At 45.7% G+C, this 19,531-nt stretch overlaps 1 protein-coding gene across 2 annotated transcripts in view; it reads left to right on the top strand.

The window, feature by feature from the left end:
* SEPTIN11 (septin 11) overlaps nucleotides 1-19,051 on the top strand; it is a 606,565-nt gene extending 587,514 nt beyond the window's left edge. The window contains exon 11 of one of the 2 annotated variants that reach the window (XM_078676377.1): nucleotides 17,359-19,051. Coding sequence is in view for 1 of the 2 variants with exons in the window: in XM_078676379.1 (XP_078532505.1) it covers nucleotides 17,359-17,374 (16 nt within the window). In the remaining variant the exon portion in view is untranslated. The remainder of the gene's footprint in view (nucleotides 1-17,358) is intronic. The other variant, XM_078676379.1, reaches the window with a different exon arrangement.
* The last annotated feature ends 480 nt before the right edge of the window (nucleotides 19,052-19,531 follow it).

The raw sequence follows: 19,531 nt of genomic DNA, 5'->3' as shown, positions 1-19,531 counted from the left end.
TAATTTGATCCCACTCAATAACTGAGTTCTAGATCTATGAAAACTTGAAGGGTTTTATTACAAAATTGAAAAATAAGAGGCACAGAGTTAATGTCATGAAGGCTTGCAGAAACAAAATTATAGTATGTAAGAATCAGAAAATATAGTCACAATGGGCAGCAAAATAATCAGAAAAACAGCATCCCTTGGAGCATCACAGGAAGTTTAAAATATGTTGGCTTATCCCAAAATAATTTTTTCATACACAATTCTTGGATATTAAATCAATATTTCCACAGATTCATTGTGGTGTGAGCAAAAGTATCATTTCTACAGCAGGTCAGAGCACATGAAAAAATAATCATCATTACCATAACACTATCCCATTTCCTTGAGTAATTGTTTAGTACCCTCTATTGTTGGAACAAATATGAAACATTGACGATAACACTGTCTTCGAATGAATGGATCCAGCAAAGACATGGAAAAAACAGCTATTTTAACAATATTAAATCCAACTGTAGCAGGTTCGATATGAGCAACACAATAACAACAATGAAAATATTTTATTATGATTTCAACTTGACTGTGTGCTGCAGTGTCTGTGGGGAGGAGATGTGCACAGGAGATTAAGCATAAGTGATAGAGATGACTTCCATTTGTTCAAGATGCATTCTATCGAAACATATGGCCAATCTAAAGCACATTATTACATACACATGTGCACACCATAAGAACCTTATTTCAAAAGCAACTGTATTAAATCAGTCTGCAATATAAAATCATGAGTGTAAATGCATATTGCACATTGTTAATGATGCACACAAATATAAATCTTTAAAACACTTCTACACAGCCTAAGTAATTTGTTTGTGGCACGGGGAAAACCAGGAAGAAGCTCCAGGGGATCTGCCTCTAGCTCAGGGACGTGACTAGGACACCACGCCCTCACACACAGCACATTAATAGGGGGGCGAATAAACGACTTCCTGAAAAACTTGGGAAGTGATTTCCACAGAAAAGTGGGTTGTAAATATTATTTGTCACAATTACTGCATAGACTTTATACAAAAACCACCAAGAAAATCGCCAAAGCACCAGCATTTAAAAATAACCAGTTACAAGTCCCTTGGAAAGAGGTACAAGAGCTGATGTCAAAGAATGCAATTGAAGGTGCTGCAGGAGGAAAAAAAACCAGGTGTGTACTTCCGCATCCCCATTCTCACAGCACACAAGCAATACATAAGGTTTGTACTGGAAGGGGACCATTACCATTTGGAATATAGACAGCTCCAAGAGTCTTTAACACCTTGCCTGCGGCGCCGATTCTCCCCCGGTGCTGAACATTCCATTCGCGGGTGTGGTCGTGACGGAACCATTCCGTCATCCGCACAGCTCAACCGCGAGGCATGACGGAATGGTTCCGTCACAAGCATCGAAGGGGTTAAGAAGACAATAGTAGAAGTACTCCTTAGGAAATAGGCCATACATGTTTACCCAAACCCAGACAATTGGTTATTAAAAAGAACATGACAAAGATAGCGAGACAACTACATACAAGTTCACAATAAACTGGGCAAAATCATCTACCACTCCCGAAAAAAGGAAAACGCTTCTAGGGGCAGAACTCGACACCCAGTTAATAATGTGTTTCGAACCATATGGATGATCCAGGCCATGCTAGTCGAAATTTGCCTCTATCAGATGTTATAATCTATGATGGTAATGAATCTCCTAGGGATAATGGCTTACTGCATCCACCTCATTCACAACATGGGATTACACATGAGACCAGTAGAGGAGTGGATGAGCAATCAGTGTAATCAGGCAGCAGGCACGTGGGAGGATCGAGCGGTTGAACAGAAAAAGTCAACAAGAACGTGAGGAGGTGGAACCTAATGAATAAGCTCAGAGGGAGACTAATAAAACAATCATCATTCCTATGAACTCCTCAATAGTATGTTGAGGGGTGCACATGGAGACACTAAAGATTAGTGTTTTTGGTCAGCACAAGATGAGACTAAACACATCAACTTTCTGAAGTCGAAGAAAATCTTACTAGCACTAAAGGCATTCCAGAACCAGATAGGGGTTTGGGGGGCTGTACAGATACTAACGGACAACACATCAGCACTGTTTTACAACAAGCACAGGGTGACAGGATCATACCCACTGTCACAAATGGCCCCATAAATGTGGAAATGGGCCATTTCATTAATAGCAAATCATCCTCCCAGGAATGGAAAATGTACAAGTTGATGGGTTAAGCAGATAAGCAAGTTACACACAGAGAGGTAAAACAATCTATAGTAGATACACTATTCCAGTTGTGGAAAATGCCAGAGTTAGACCTCTTCACAACACAAGAAAAAACACAAAATGCCAGTACTTGGCACAAAGGTATTACCATCCTCAGCTGTTAGGGAATGCCTTGTCAATAAGCTGATAGAGGACCATTGTGAACACTTTACCCCCCTGTACCACTGATCCAGAGCTCCGACATGGCAATGATCTTCATTATCCCATGGTGACCTCGTCAACCATGGTTCTCACACCTACTACAATTGTCGAAACACCAGTATGTCAAAATTCCCCTCCAAAGGGTCACTCTAACTATGCCACAAGGAAGGTATTCATCCAAATCCAGGGTAAATGCAGGTGACAGTTTGATTTCTTTAATATCCAAAATTGAACACCGAATCTACAAAACGCTACATTATGTATCAGTAAGAAAGCATAGACCCAACTACTAGAAAATGCTACATTTTCAAATGTAAGAGGTATATGACATGGTGCCAAAACATGCAATTGAAACACATAACTCTAGACACGGTCATAGTCCAATACCTAATGCATCTCACAAAATATAAACTTACCAATGCTTCGTTGAGGCACATTTGGCTGCCCTTGCAGCTTACCTCAAAGGGCTATACACCTTTAAAACTAGATGCATCGCGCTACGCGCAGCGGAAGCGCATAAGAGAGGCTGACACTGTTACTCTGAGAATAATAGGAGCGCCTGGGGAAGGGCTCCTGATCGCACCCGTCTGTGTCATTTTGGGCATTATCTTTTTAATATAATTTAGCGCATTGTATCTTTTACTTGATCCTCATTAAAAACGCTGCTACTGTGCTTTTAAATTCACCCTCTGCCTACCTGCACGGAGTCCCCGGTCCACCGCTGATTCTTTTGCTTGTGTGGAGAGACAGTCACGTGCTAGAGGAAGGGTTTGTCACTTCCGGTGCACGCTCCAATCAGCTGCTACCAGCTGATTACTCTGCACCCTTAAAACTAGATCCATAGTGCTACGTGCAGTGGGCGCGCCGGCGGCGCCCCGATGGCGCGCCAAATGCAAGCCCGTCCGCGCCAGTTCGTCGCCAGACGCCGGACATGCTGCCATTTTTAATAAAGCTGGGCCGACTTACACTAAGAAAGAGTTGTTAGCCTATAGGAAGGGGGTGAGTAATTGTAGACAGTCTTGTGAGCTTATAATGGAGGGGCCTTTTTGTTGCTTGAGCTATGGATTTAGTACTATTTCCATGCTAACTACATGTGGTGACCATCTACTGTCCAAGGAGGCATACTATGCTGACATTTATGATTTATTGGAGGACTCCTCTCCGGGTGCCCTCTTTCTTACCTAGATATGGCTCTCGGACGACATGACTGAACCTGGTCTAGCGCTCCCATTAGGATATAGCATTCTCACCCTCAATAGGGCGACGAGGTGAGGGGGTGTTGCGGTGATCCATAAATCGGTCTTCCCCTGTACCTTTACTAGGCAAACTATACCTGGATGTGAATGTGACCTTTTTAAGGTTACATTTAGTCCCAACTACACAATGTCAGGGCTTTTGATCTATAGGCCCCCTGGGCCATCTGCTGTGTTTAGGACTGCACTTGTTGAGGCGGTCAGCACGCTTGCTGTTAATACTGCCAACTTTAAAATCACTGGGGACTTGAATATCCACTTAGAGAAAAGTGACGACCCTGATGTGGCTAATTCTATTGCATATATGGCAGCTTGCCAACTAATGCAACTGGTGTCAGGCCCTACCTATGTAGCTGATCATCTGTTGGATCCAGTTTTCACCAACATCCCCTCACTCACTGCCCTGACCCCTATGCCCATGGGATGGTCTGATCATTTTTTGGTCCCCATGTCCCTTCAGGAGATAACACCCTCACGGAGCCTGGACCAGACGTCCTCTCTTAAACGCCCTTGGCATAAGCTTGACTGGGACGCTTTCCAGGCCCGATTGTCTACTACATGTCCGAGCCTCTCTAATGATCCTGATGAGGCTTATAGGGACTTAATAGATTGGATCAGCCAGCCACTAAATGGTCTCATCCCTGAGAAACTGTTCCTGAACCGTAAAACTCGATCTAATCCTTGGTATAATAGCGAGTTGGCTGACCTGCGCAGACAGCGTAAAAAGCTGGAACGTATTTGGAGAAGGGATTTTTACACCAATGCGAAAGACATCTATCGAGCTGCAGTTAAAGCCTACCACAAGGCCATCCAATCGGTAAGCGCTTCGTTCTATGCCGACCTAATCCACAACAGCGATAACCCGGCAAAGAGCATATTTTCAATACTTTCCAGCCTTAAACAACAGCAGATCAATGTAGGGCAGAAAATACAGTCCAACGAGCAATGTGAGGTCCTTGCCTCTTTCTTTATTAAGAAGGTAGATGCCATCTATAGGTCCTTCCCTGCCACAGCTACCATCCCTCTAGTGGCAGGGTGTGATCGACTTGTTAATACCTTGGAGTCGCTGGCACCCATCTCCACAGACCAACTGCAAGCTCTCAGCAGGAAAATTAAATGTGGCTCACCTGCGGATCCTCTGAAACCAGAGCAATTTAGAAGGGTGCTGCCCACGATCTTGCCTTCCTTGAAGCAGATAATCAATATGTCGCTTTCCACTGTGCCCAAGGTGTGGAAACATGCTAAGGTGCTACCTTTACTTAAAAAGCCCTTGTTGGATCCAGGCAAGCCCAAAAATTATCACCCCATGCCACTACTCCTATGGGTAGCTAAGATTATGGAGGCACACGTTAATTCACTTCTTTCAGATTTTCTGGGCAAGAATGACCTGCTGGACCCCTCCCAGAATGGTTCTCAACCTGGTCACAGCACGGAGTTGGATCTCCCAGCTGTGACACCTCTGGTCTGCTCTGGACGCTGGGCAAATGTCGGCGCTGATCCTTCGGGATCTCAGCACTGCGTTTGACACAGTGTCCCACGCCATTTTGCTTCAACGTCTGGCGGAGGCGGGGATTGTCAGCTCAGCCTTGAAGTGGTTCACTTCATTCCTCAGCGAGAGGTCTTTTATGGTTAGTGTTTCCCCATTTGTCTCAGGCATCTACCCTATTAAACAAGGCGTGCCACAAGGTTCTTCCCTCAGTCCCCTCTTATTCAATCTCTATGTCCAACCGCTGGCTGCGGTGGCTAGAAACAGGGGACTGACCATGATCTCCTATGCCGACAACACTCAGCTGGTGGTGGCACTCTCTAGCAACACCAAGAGGGACGCCCTGAAATTTCAGTGCGATTTGGCAGTGGTCGCAGAATGGATGACCGCCAACTGCCTCCAGCTGAATGCCTGTAAATCAGAGGTGTTGTTGATGGGAAGGACCATGGTCTATGGAGTGAATATTGGTGGCCAAAAAGCCTGGGTAGCGCCCCCCCTCCTAAGCTAGCCGTCAAAAACTTGGGGGTGTGGCTGGACTCATCGCTCAGCTATCAAGTCCAAACAAATAAGGTAGCAGGGACCTGCTTTGGGCTGCTACGGGGACTTAGACCCCTATTGGGTTCTTTGATCCCCCTACGCGCCAGACTATTATTCAGGCAGCCATAATATCCAGATTGGATTATGCCTGCTCTCTGTATCTAGGGGCTAATAAGGTTGAGATTGCTCGGCTCCAACGTGTACAGAATGCAGCAGCTAGATCGCTGATTGGCTTGCGCAGGTCTTTCTCATGTCAGCCACCATCCATCGGCTACACTGGCTACCGGTGGCTAGGAGAATTGAATTTAAGGCACCTTGCATCACTTTTAATTTCAAAGTATTTTTATTGAGTTTTAGAACAGAAAAAACAGGCATGGCATAGCAATGGACAATCAATAGGCAAATTAGGCAAACGAGACAGACAGACACGTCTTCTCTAATAAGCATTAGGTGAGCAGGATGAACATGCCCAGATGGGAAGGTGGTGCCCGGAGATCGAGAAAAGCCCCTAGTCGGAGCAACAAGTAAAAAAGCCAGCCCTAAGAACCCGCCTCCCCCCTTGCATCACTTTTAAAGCCCTGAAGTTCAACACTCCGGGCATTCTGGCTAACCTAGTCATCCCCTACGTCCCCACGGCCAGCTTCGCTCACTGGGCCAGTACTTGGTGAGGGTCCCAAGGTTTCGAAGAGTGCAGGCAGGAGGTCGTTCCTTCCGCAGTAGGGCCTCCCTTCTTTGGAATTCACTGTCCAGTCACATTTGAAGCCATACTAACTATCTGGCTTTTAGGAAGGCCATAAATACACATATTTTTCCCACTGTGTAGTTTCTGCCTTCTCTCTACGCTTGTGGCTCTACTGACAGCGCCGGGACGCCCCTTTGCTGGGGCAGTTGTTGCACTATACAAATGGCAGTAACATAACATAACATAACATATACTTTCATGAAGGTGGGCAAGAGGCTTTTTCCTCCCAGGAAGATACCGTCCCTGCAATGGAGTCTTAACCAAGTGTTAGCAGGGTTAATGAAAGTGCCATTTAAACCCATGCATAAGACACCACTTAAACATCTTCCATTACAAAAACATGTTCTTGGTAGCTATCACAATCACTAAGAAGAGAGTGCAAGATGCAAGCTTGAATGGTGCATGAGCCATACATTTCCATTCACAAGTATAAAGTAAAAATGTTGACACACCCAAAATTCCGACCAAGGTCATCTCGCCTTCTTACATGAGCCAGACTATCATTATACCAGCCTTCCAAAAGCCTACTAATGCGGCAATACGAGCTCTACACACACTGGATGCCAGGAGTGCTCTTATTTATTACATCCAGGCAACACAAAGTATCAGAAAAGCAAACAGCCCTGGCCTTAGGGGTATCTTTTTCAAAGGATACCATAGCTGAATGGATCGTACATCTATTCAGCAAACAAAACGTCGCTTTCTAACCAAGGGCACACTCTACTAGGAAGAAGGGGGTGACTATGACTTTTATGGCGACCATCTGTCTGCAAGAAATATTGAAAGGCAGCCACCTGGGTCTCAGAACATACTTTCCCAAAGCATTACTGCATTGATTTACAATCATATAAGGATGTTGAAGTTGGACAAGCTGTACTTAGAAATATTTTTGCTTCCACTCCCTCCTCTGCTCACCTCCTTAAAGTAGGTAATACTGTTACATAATCTGTGCCAAGCATGTGAATCTAGAAGCTACTTAGTGCATAAAAAGTTACTTACCTTGAATTATGGTTTGCAACTTAAAACTCTTAGATTCACATATGACCCCACCCCCATGTCCCCGTTGCTGGAGGTTAGTAGAAGGGAAAAAAAAGAAAGAATCTATCATGACGGGTACAAACTGGCGCCTCATCACTGGCTATGTCGACTGATACCCGTAAACTAACAGAGAAACGTTTAAGGAAAAGAAGGACACTTCAAACCCAAACATGAACACAAAACTGTGCAGAGCATGTGAATCTGAAAGAGTTTCAAGCTGCAAAACCATAATTACAGGTAAGTACCTGTTTTTTTTATATCCAATTCTTGGCTTCTGCAGAGAACAATGTCATGTGTGCCAGTTGTAATTGCAGTTCTGCACACAAGTGTGTAAAGAAGTTACCAACTGTTGAAAAACAGGGTGAAAGAAAATGCAGTGCTTACAGATGAGTGGGTGTGTTGTGTCTAGGGGGATGGTGAAGTGAAGGAAATGTGTGCAAGACCGAAAAGAGGGTGCTGAACAGGAAAGAGTTGAGGTGCAAAATATGCAGATGGAAAATTTCAGAATGATGGGAGGAGAAAAAAGGCGGAAATGTCTAACAGAGATTGAAGACGATAATTGTGTAAAGCAAAAAACAGGAGTTATTAAAATACTCTGAATAGTACTGCCCCTTCTTCAGACTTTTCGTAATGTTTAATTCAGACTCATATTTTCAATTCTAATTATTCACAACAAAATCGTTGCTGCTTATTTAGCGGATATTGCAAACAAGCATTGGCAAAGCCAACATGTTTAGCTTATTTTAAGTGTGTGTACGTTACTGTGTGACATGTCTGGATGCAATAACAGAAAGCTCAATGAAAGGAACCAAAATACTGGTTCAATCAGAGTACTTGTAAAGCGTGCTACTTACCAATGAGGGTCCAAAGGCTCTGAGGGAAGAGAGTTAGGGGATATGCCATGGGAAGAACAGGATTTTAGTTTACATTTTATACCAAATACTTATCTACACAGCCACACCTCCTGGAAATTATTCCTAGTTACTCTTCTTATGCTACATCTCTTTTAGTGACCCTGCTTTTAAAATCCCACTTAAACCCTGCAAAATTGTCTTTGTTATAAAGGCAAATTGATGTCCCCATATAGGAGGATGGACATGGAGGTACATGTTGTTGGAATTGCACAGTTCAACAGATATATCTTGCTGAAGCATTGTCAAACTCAGTAGGTCTAACATTCACACTCAGTACTGGAAAAAACGATTACACATGACAGCTGCAGTTCAAAATAATAAAAAAAAATCTGCTTTACACCATGCTTGGATGAGATTATTAAATATGAGATGTCAGAGTGCGCTTTTCGAATGTTAAATAGTCCCTCATGTATTCCAGTGAAAGGCACATCCAAGCAGCCAATAGAATCAAAGTGTAAGAAATTGAGTTAGTGGCTGAGGGGGGTGAAACCCTACTCAAGTAAGAACCACAATCCTTTTCAGGGTGAGGCACAAGCAAACCCCAAATTAACCTGGGCTCAAACCTCTGGTAGTTTGGTACAAAGCAGTCAGGCTTAACGTAGAGTGAATGTGTAAAGTACTTATGCAGCACTTCGAACAGTAATAAAATAAAAACACACCACTAAAGGGATCATACACCAGATTAGAAACAGAGTAGGTTTAAAAAAAAGAAAAACAAGACCAAAGCGTCAATAATCCAATCGGGAGAACTGGAGTTAGGCAATTTTAAAGATTTACATGAAAATCCCACCAAACAACCCAAAGCGCTACTCGCGGCTATGTGGTGGAGTAAGACTGGGAAAAAGTCACAAGTTCAGGCTGACCAGGATGGAGCGCAAATCCGAAACAGGGACCAGGTTAGTCCTGCTAAAAAGTTACCTTCTCAGTCCAATGCAAAGAGTCCCACTCACGGTGTAGGGGGCCGCGAGGATCAGAGAAGCGTGCAGGGGATCATCGATGTAGCACAAAGAGCAGGCCTGGTGTCGCAAACAAAGCAAACACAAGGAGAAGATGGTCAGAGTGCTGAAACTTTTCAGACACTCACCCCTTGTCACAGATCTGGGTTGAATCCATCATCATTCTTTAGCTCACTTCGCCACCTCAGTTCAGACCCAGCTTTATACAAATCAGTCTTGACACTGTGGCTCATGGGAACAGTCCAGCCTGAACTTCCAAGCCACGTCTTCCCTGAACCGGTAATAAGCATCCTGTGACCGGTTTCTGGGTAAAACCTTTCATCTGCCAGGCTAGCATGAATCTAGTGGCAAAGTGAGCAAGGGACCCACATCTGGGCATACCCTGCCAACATAGGGTGAACAAAGAAAACACAAGGAGATGATGGACGGAGCGCTGAAACTTTTCAGACACTCACCCTCGGTCACAGATCTGGGTCGAATCTATCATCATTCTTTATCTCACTTCGCCACCTCAGTTCAGACCCAGCTATATGCAAATCAGTTTTGACCCTGTGCCTCATGGGAACAGTCCAGCCCGAACTGCCAAGCCAGGTCTTCCCTAAACCGGAAAAAAGCATCCTGGGACCGGTTTCTGGGTAACACCCTTCATCAGCCAGGCTAGATTAAATCCAGTGGCAAAGTGCGCAAGCCGGTCATCACTGTAGAAAGCATATCCTGTTGTCATCGCAAATGGTCTGGGTGGTGCCTCAAAATTACGATCCCTGTGAGTGGTCAATGCTGTAGCGCAAAGGGTCTGGCTGACGCAACTTCACGTTGGTGGGCTGTGCAGGGCGACAATGTTTTAACAGGGCAGCAAGGCAGTAGTCCAGCAGGACAGCAGTCCAGCAGAGTATTAGTCCTTTCAGCAGCACAGTAGTCCTACTTCCTGCCAGAGTTTCCATAGGTTCAGAAGTGTACAAAGGGGATTGGTTTCTGAGGTCCAATATAACTGAGTCTTCCTTTGAAGTGGGAGAAGCTTCTAGAGGTTTCCCTTTGACGTCCACAGGCTTCTTGCATTCCCTGCTGTGGCTTGAGACTAACTACAGGGGGTTTGCAGCCTTGTATGGGGAGGCAGTACACAGCATATTCAAGTGTAAGTAGGGCTGTGCTCAGCTCTGCCCTCCCATCCAGCCAGTGACGGGCCATTCAGGCATACCTACGTTTTCTATTGTGTGTGGCTGTATAGGAGGAAAACACAAAACCCAACTGTCAGCCACACCCAGTCATGGGACCCAGAGCCAGGCTACAGACACTAAAGGACTAAGGCAGGAAAACTGCAACTTTCTAAAAGTGGCATTCTCACATCACTTCACCCTGCAATACCTCATTCCAAGCCATCCCACTCTACGACACTCCACTCCACTCTACGACATGCCCCTTCACTCTAAGACACTATACTACATGCTATTCTATGACACATCACTGCCCTCTGCTCTATGTCACTCTGTAACACTCTGCACAACTCCCTCTACACCACTCCATGCTACTTTACTCCACTATACTCTATGACATTGCACTCTCCGCCACTTCTTTTTATAATATTTCACTCGACGTCACTCCACTCTAAGCCATTCCTCTCAAACGTTACTCCACTGTACGGCACTGCACTCTACACCACTCAGTTTTACACCACTCCACTCTGCGCTATTCCACTCTGCGTCGCTCCACTGTATTCCATTCCATTCTATGCATATCAAGTCTACACCACTGCACTCTACGGCACTACTTGTACGACACTGTCCTCCACTTGACTCTCCAACACACCACTTAATGACACTCCACTCAATGATGGTGCAAGGGTGCCTGCGTTGTAAGCAGAATTGTTTTTGTGCCAGATGGAGCACCTTCACACAGTAAAACAATCCTGAGAAACAATTTCCTCTTTCTTGTAGAATGGAGCACTCACAGAAAGAGGAAAAAAAACAGTAGAAATAAAGAGATTTCTTTTTGTTACGCCTCCCCTGGCAAGGCGTAGCCTTTTGACACACTCCCAGGTCTACAAGTATTGGTAAATCTGGGAATGCTTCAGAATCTATGGATGGACGCTGTAGGAGAGTAGGGTCTGCAATCCTATGATCACCCAGATTTTTGCTTTTTGCTTCACTGGTTTACGACTTTCCCTGGCTGTGGGCCTGCTAATCAGACCCACAGCCTAGCTGTTCTCTCTATCCAAATTGTACCCAGGTACTGAATTGGCACTGGGCCCTCTCAAGTCCCTGTACCCAGGGCTGAGGTGCACCCAGAAGTCTCCCAGGGGCTGCAGCATGTATTATGCCACCCCTGGACTGACTAACTAAATCTGACACAACTGGCTGCACGACAGCTGGGGCAAGGTGGTGTAATCACCCTTTGCTTTAGATATAGTATTCCTATATCTAAACCTAAATGGACACACAGATCTCCTATCAGTCACTCCTATGGCAGGCCTTAACAATCCTGAAGGCAGAGTGCTTGGAATCGTGTGAGATAGTGCTCTGGCATGAGCTGAGCCTGTCTGCGGCTTTCGGGATCCATCCCTTAGCCGTTTCCATGATATCGCATACCATATACTCTTAAGTGCATTATAATCCTCGCGGTTATATGCCAACTCTGGTATCGCTTTATCAAAACATGTCGAGTAAGGTGTCATACGAATTGGAATACTAACCCCTCGCCAATTCTGGCGACGGGGTTAGCATTCCACCCTTCTAGAGGGACACGACATGGATGTAACCTGTAACCCCGGTTAAGGTCAGACAGAGCCTTAGCATCCACAAAATGGATGCTGCCACCGAGACACAAGTCTGCCCTCCTGCTGCTGGGAGTCCTCCCAGAGCAGGAGGCAAGGACAAAGGGTTTCCTGCCAGGGGCGGTGCCAGCACCGTCCCAGACAGGGTTTTGTGTATCCTAGGTAGGCAGGGCTACAGAGGAAGGTGACTGCAAGTGGCACCCCGGTGCTCACTGTGCATAGGCCGGCCTGAACCAGTTCCAGGGACACTCCAGACCCTGAGCTGGGGAAAAGCCCGCCAAGGAAGGGGGTGTAACCACCCCCCTCCTGGTCCCACCCATAGGGCAGGACTTAGTCGCGTGCCAGCCCCCTTTTCCAAGATAAAGGTAGGAGCAGGCCCCCTTCCAAATTAGATCATCTTTGGAATCAAGACACGACTTTCTACGAAAGGACTTCAAGATTTCTTCTTCAAGATTCTCCCTTGTGACTAAGGAGTAGTCACCCTGCATCCGCAGGCACCATCTTAAGAACACTGCGGTCTGCTGTAAGTCCTTCCTCCGGAATCCGACTGCCCAGCTCGACGAGAACCGGCTTCCCTGGCACCTCTAACCTCTACCCACCTCTACAGCCCAGCTGAGAACCGTGGGTGCAACGAGACCTCGAGGGACCGGCCATCTTCAAGACTGCACAACTTCTTTCCAGCACGACCACCGAGGGATCCTCTGGTGAGTGCTTTGGGGTCCGAGAAGCCCCGACCCTGAGCAGCCCCAGCACCGAAGTTCAGCCTCCCAGCATCTCCACGATCTGCGTGGGGCCCTTCTGCTTGTCGCTGCTCACCGCGTTGTTTGGCTACTAGCCCGCTTGCTTGTGGCCTTCTTAGCGATGCCCGACGACATCACTGCTGCTGGTCTGGTTGCTCCAGACTGGCCCTTGCTCCCTTCCAAAAGAGGAGCACCCTGGACCCTCCTGGTCCACCCCAGACGCCATTTTAGGTCCACCGCGTGGGCTTGAATTTGCCAAGACTTGTTGCCCCAATCCTGGGTCCAGCGACGTCGACAGCATCATCCATCGTGGGACAGCTCGTACCTCCATCCTGGTCGCCGACAACGCCTCCTGGTCCGTGAGACTACAGAGCACAGCGTCGCCCACTCACCTAGTCGAGGTGACTACCATCCGGTGCCCTCCTGGTGCCACCTGACTACTGGCTAGTAGTCACGAACTTGGTCCCCTCTGCTTTCAGGTGTCATCCATCTTCGATCCAGGCTTGGATCACTCGAACAATCTTCACTGGTCGCCTGCCAGCAACTCCTTTCCTTCAGGCTCCTGGTTCGTCAACGAAGAATCCCGACGTCTTTTCAGACCTATGCAGCTGCAGCCCCTGGGCTAGGTAACTTCGGCATTTCGGTGCCCCAGCATAGCCTCACTATCCAAGGGTCCAGATCCACTTTCGTTTTTGACCTACCTAGTCGGGTTCGCCCGAGAACACTAACTTTGTGAATACTAGCTTCCATAGGCTTTTTCCCGCCTTACGCGTGAGAGTTCCCACTCTGCACGTGGTGTCCCTAGGCCTCCTGCTCCTAACCTGAGTGTTCAGTATTGTAGGCCTAGCGTTTATAAAGCCTCTGAGAATCGTTACTTACCTGCTAGTAATTCGCATTCCACTTTTAGAGTATATGGTTTTTCGTGCCCCTCGGGCATTTGTGTAAATTGTGCGACTTGAAGTATTTTTATAAGAGTTTTGTTGTGTGCTTAGCTCCCTGTCTCATAAAGAGCCAGGGTAGTCTTGTTATAAATAAATACACTGTTTATTTTCATAACAACTTGTGTGGTGTCCTTTCACTGGGTGTTCAAGGGGTAATGTGATGGTAAAACAGCTGGCTTAACACGCCCTCTAGAGTCTTAGCCTTAGACTGCTCGTATCCATGCTACTAGGATAGCTGGTCTATAAGGTTGACTTACAACCAATCATCAATAAGGGTTGTTTGGACTGATATATAGTGATCACTAGAATAGTGAACACTGCACATCAGGCCAACTTCTCACAGACGCGTTAAGAACAAAAACGTCCCAGGGCAGAGTAATACAACTCAGCCATTTATGTTGCATTATCCTGGATTCATCAAGCCACGCAAGGTAGCCTTGCGTAGCTTGATAAATCAAATTTAAGGATTGCGGCAATTTTCCACCCCGCTGTGTGGTGCAAAAGCGATGCAACTTTAAGATAAATATGCCCCATAGTGTTTCTAAAATATTTAGGTCCGAGTGATTGGCTTAATTGCGGACTCATAACTGTACTTAGCAAGTCAGTGCTGTAGACTTTTCACTTTTCTTTATATAACTGCTGGCCTACCAAACAAAATTCAAACGTGCCAGTATCATCTGGGCTATATTTGACTGTGTGATGCACACAGTTGTCTAGTGATCCATTTAGTAACATTACTTCACGGTGAGGCCTCTGGCACGACATTCATTTGGGCCTGGCAAAAAGTTTAAATCACCCACATTGCACTGCAGAAGCGAGCGTAGTGAGCGAACTCACCCTGAAACAGGGCAATTTAGGTGGGGTTCCTAACCATCCGAAAATTTTTGGAACATTGTAAGGTACAATTTTTAAAATTTGACTGAAAGGACATATAATGTACATTACATTAGAAAAGTAAATAATGAAAATTGAGATCAGTTCTGTCGGAGGATTTATTACCCAATTTGAAAAGAAATGAAGCTGGTACAAAAATCTGGCAGGTATTTGAGCCACGAGATCTGCTGTCAATGTCAGAGCGAATCGCCATATCTTAATCCTTTGCAGAGAAAATACCAGTGTACAATTCTGTTTCAGTCTGTAATGGCCATCGATGTTTACTGTACCAGGGACAACTTGTATTGAAAGCCTCACTATCCAGGGTGCTAGGAGTTGTACATTTGACTTATTATAAGGCACGGTCCAGACCCTGCAATGATGCTTGGGTCTATTCAGTATGAAAACTGACCATTGCCCTGCAAATATATACATTACTGCTAGATGCAATATCTCTGCCAGGCCACAAACTACATTGCGGGGGTATGTTAAGCATCACTGCCTTGCCAGCTAGTAACCACCTTGGTATGGTATGTAAAGCATCAAGGTGATGGCAAAACCGACATTGTAGAATATAAAGCAGAATGGCGATGCTAGTATGCAGATTGTCCTGGTTAGTATAGCACCACTGACAAGCAATCCAGAACTTGCATGTACAGCCCCTAGATTGATATGTCAACCATGTCCTATTTCAAAGCAAGCATTGTCCCCAGTGTGTTGCCTGTACCGATTCCCACAATGCACTCCCCCACATACACACACACCCTACTCACAGCAGTAGGGGCTGGAGTATCCAGGCTGACCCTACAGCGCTTAATAATGGAAAGCTAGCTGCTGCAGTGCTAAATGGAAGTCATGCTACTCCCTTCATCGTACATACTTTTTTGATCCCGCGTAAAGTCTGAGGGGGTAGGAAGTCTTTGATGTCCACGAGCATGCGCGTGTTACAGCACTTTGTAACCAATCCATTGTTACTTTGTAGAAGGGTGCTTCTTTTATTCAGGGGAACCAAGTGGGCTGCCCTAACGGCGTGGGCCCTCTCAAGGCGGTGCAGCGAGAACAGTGCAATGGTTCATGAATGAATGAAGTAAAATTTGTATTGCACAACTTAGCCCAAAGGCATCAAGGCGCATAAGATGGAATAGCTGAATAAAAGATAAAGCTGGAGGTCGCCTATAGGTAGGCTCCTGTGTAGAGCCAGGTATTTAAGGCTTTGCGGAAGGGAGCGAGGGACACAAGTCCCTTGAGTTCGTCTGGAAGTAAGTTCCAGAGTTTCGGGGCAAGTGCAAAGAAGGCCTTCCCTCTCCATCTGGCCTTCACAGTGCGCGGGACTGACAGAAATTTCTTGTTGGCAGAGCGCAGAGCCCTGCCAGGGGTATAGAGAGACATAAGAGACCTAATGTCTTCTGCACCGGATCCATGGAGAGCACATTGGGTGAGACATAGAACCTTAAAGTTTATCCTAGACTGCATAGGGAGCCAATGAAGGTTTTTTCTGATAGAAGTGCCTGATGATCGTCTTGGGGCGTTAACAACAAACCTGGCTGCTGCATACTGCACAACTTGTAAACGTTGGACCAGCCTCTTATTTATGCCTAGATAAAGAGCATTACAGTAATCTAGGCGTGAGGAGATAAGGGCAACCGAAAGTTGTTTCCTGGCATCCAGGGAGAGGTAGGGTGAGAGTTTTCTCAATATCCCTAGGACCCAAAAGCAGGTGGAAACGGTCCTATTGACTTGCTTGTCGACGGAAAGTGTGGTATCGAGTATTACACCCAGATTGCGAGCTGCAAGGGAGGGTGTAGGGCAGGTTCCAAGGGCAGATGGCCACCAGTCAGCCGACCAGACCGCCTGTTTACCTCCAAAAACAAGGACCTCTGTCTTTTCCCCATTTAATTTTAGGACATTTTTGGTCATCCAGCCTGCCACGGCTTCCATGCAGTTCCTAAAGTTTGAGGCCACAGTCTCCACAGGTTGAGTGAGGGAAACCATGATCTGGGTGTCGTCAGCATACGTTAGTACTTCCAATCCGAACGATCTTACTAGCCTGGCAAGTGGGGCCACATAGATGTTAAAGAGTGTGGGGCTCAGGGAGGAGCCCTGAGGGACCCCACACTGCACAGGCTTAGCGGGGGAGAGGAAGTCACCCAGTTTGACCCTCTGCTTACGCTGGTTAAGGAACAATGCCAAGAGGCTCAGGGCGGACCCATCCACTCCCATCTCACTAAGACGAGAGACCAGGATAGTGGGGGACAGGGTGTCAAATGCGGTTGTAAGGTCGAGCAGGATCAGAAGGGTAGTCTGACCACTGTCGACCTTGGTGCGAATGTTGTTAACCACCACTGTGAGAGCTGACTCCGTACTATGCGCCTTCCGGAAGCCATGCTGAGAAGAATCTAGCAGGCAGAATTTATCCATGACAGCCCAACCATCCCTTAAAGCGGCCCAGCGGGGACTTACCAGTGTGCTTGAATGGTCACAGCATTCATTTGAGTCCTGTGTGAACTAACTGAGAAACTTTAATCACATCAATTTTCCACGTCACTCTAACTACTCCATCTTCACCCATGAAAATATCTATTTCTTCTGTATTTCTGTCACTGATTACATTTGCAGTTTTTTTCTTTACTGAATCGGTTTCGTCTTTCTTTCCTTCTTTTTCTTTTCTGTAGCTTCTTCTTTATGTAACCGTCCTGTTGCCTGCTCTCCTCTCTTGCTAAGGATATTTGCACATCAGAAATACAGCTTTATCAAGACGTGGCATCTCTTGACAAGCGCTGCATCCTACCCTTCAACAGAACTGTCTTTATCTCTGTAGACCAGAAATGACCTTAGTGTACGTTTGGGGCCGATGCCTTCCTGGCCACTGATTTCCACTAATGCAAACACCTATACGCACCGTACAGAAAATAACCCTCACCGGGAAGGTATTGATTTTCAGCGAGCCAAACTGTCTGCATTCCAACAAGAAGGCGCAGTGCAGTGTCCACTGCATGCTCTCCTGGCAAGAAGTACTGTTTGCAGAAAGGCCTGTTAACAACCTGATGACGTTTATCTGCTACATCTTTGCTTGGCTAGCTCTCTATTTGATCTACATTGGAATGAATTGTTTGCAGCAATGCTCCATTGCCGAGGGGACTGGATTTGCTATTGTATTCTGTGTGTTGCATACAATGAATTTGCACTTAGATGTTGAACGTATGCACTGTCCATTTTTGATGATGATAGGCCTGTCTGTGTCCAGTGTTCTATTAACTGTAATGCTATAGTATTTATTTTGGAAAATATTGATGACTTTTACAGAATAATCCAATGTATCTTTATAATGAGTACATTTTATCGGTATTTACCGTTGTGTGTGTAGGTTTACAAGTGCCAAAATAGTGTTTTCAATCCAAGGATATTTTTACCACACGTCAGATATTCAACAGTACCCCACTGCTGCCAAAGGCGCCTGTGGGGAGACACATTTACTTCTCACCTACATTTCCTGTTGCACTAACATGTTTTATTTCAACTTAGTCACGACTTCCTAACTATATTTATTTGAATTATATTCTTAAAATGTAAAGTAGGATCGCTGAAGATATCAGCCTTTTGTGGGTGACAGGGTAGGTCTGATCTACGAACAAACCAGGAGGCTGCCCATTTGGGCCAGCAGTATGTGTTTGGAGACTTTGTATTAATATGGCAGCATGGGTTTCCAAATATCCCGCACATGTATAATTGAGAAAAGCACTCGCTCATCGACTTTACTTCAATTCAAATGTACAATTGTATTCCTTGCTCATCCCTGTATTGTGCTGCATGTCAGCTGGAATTGTTTGTTGGAATCTGTGACTATTAGCCGAAGAAAACTAAGAAAGATATCTCGTCCAGCTCTTATGCCCCGTACGTCCTTTCCCCAGACCCACCTATGAGATCTCAACATTTAAACTGCAAAATGCATGCACGAATAAACAGTAATAATCAATTACTTGCAGATAATGTCAATATTCTGAATCAATTTTCTTCCGCTCGCTCCTTTGGTAATGTGAAGTGTGTGCAAGTGTCAGACAAGCATCCTACTACCTTCCCAATTCAAAGTCGTTCCTCGCAAGAGTATACTCTACCGCCAAGATCATGCTCCCAAAAACCGAGAAACGATGCCACCACTCATCCTGTTAGACTCCCCAAGCACCTAGAAGACAAAACCGTAAGCCACCAATAGGAGGGAGCGTAGCTTTGTAAGTACAAGGACAATTACGATGCATTGACAGTAATAATAGTGGCAGCAAGTATCTGAGGGACTGCATCATCATCATCTTTTCATTCCAGTCCATTAGTATTAGGATGCACCCAAATCAACTTATGTGCCTTCCCAACACCCACCACACAAAAAGCCAGTGCAGACTTGATATACTGAGGGCAAAGTCTAATATTAGAAACTCTCCCTACGCTGTAGCAGTGGATGAGACACTTGAGCCCAAACTTATGCCCTGACTCTCTCCAACTTCATCCTCAAAGATTCATCTTTCAGTATTGTATTGAACTTCATAAAGCCAAATCTCAGATATCCTACAGAGACACACTCAAGCACCTAGGAAAGTGGATCTGCCAACAATATCCTCAGACCTGACATATTCCTCCAAAATATTGGCTGCAGAAATAACAGCTCAGAGCTAACTATGCAAGGTAGAAGTGGAAGGTTTGCAACTCTGATGAGCAGAATCAAAGTTCAGCAACGAGAAATGAATCTTATCATTGCGAGTCAAGCGAATCAGCCCAGGCTTGCAATTATCTAAATCATGGGGGCGAGCTTCGTCTAGAGATGCTACCTCAGAAAATAATACCAAAAGCATTCCC

The sequence above is a fragment of the Lissotriton helveticus genome, chromosome 2_1 (genome assembly GCF_964261635.1).
Source record: "Lissotriton helveticus chromosome 2_1, aLisHel1.1, whole genome shotgun sequence".
NCBI lineage: Eukaryota > Metazoa > Chordata > Amphibia > Caudata > Salamandridae > Lissotriton > Lissotriton helveticus.
Note: the sequence above shows the minus strand (reverse complement) of the source record. Positions and strands in the feature narration are given on the sequence as shown.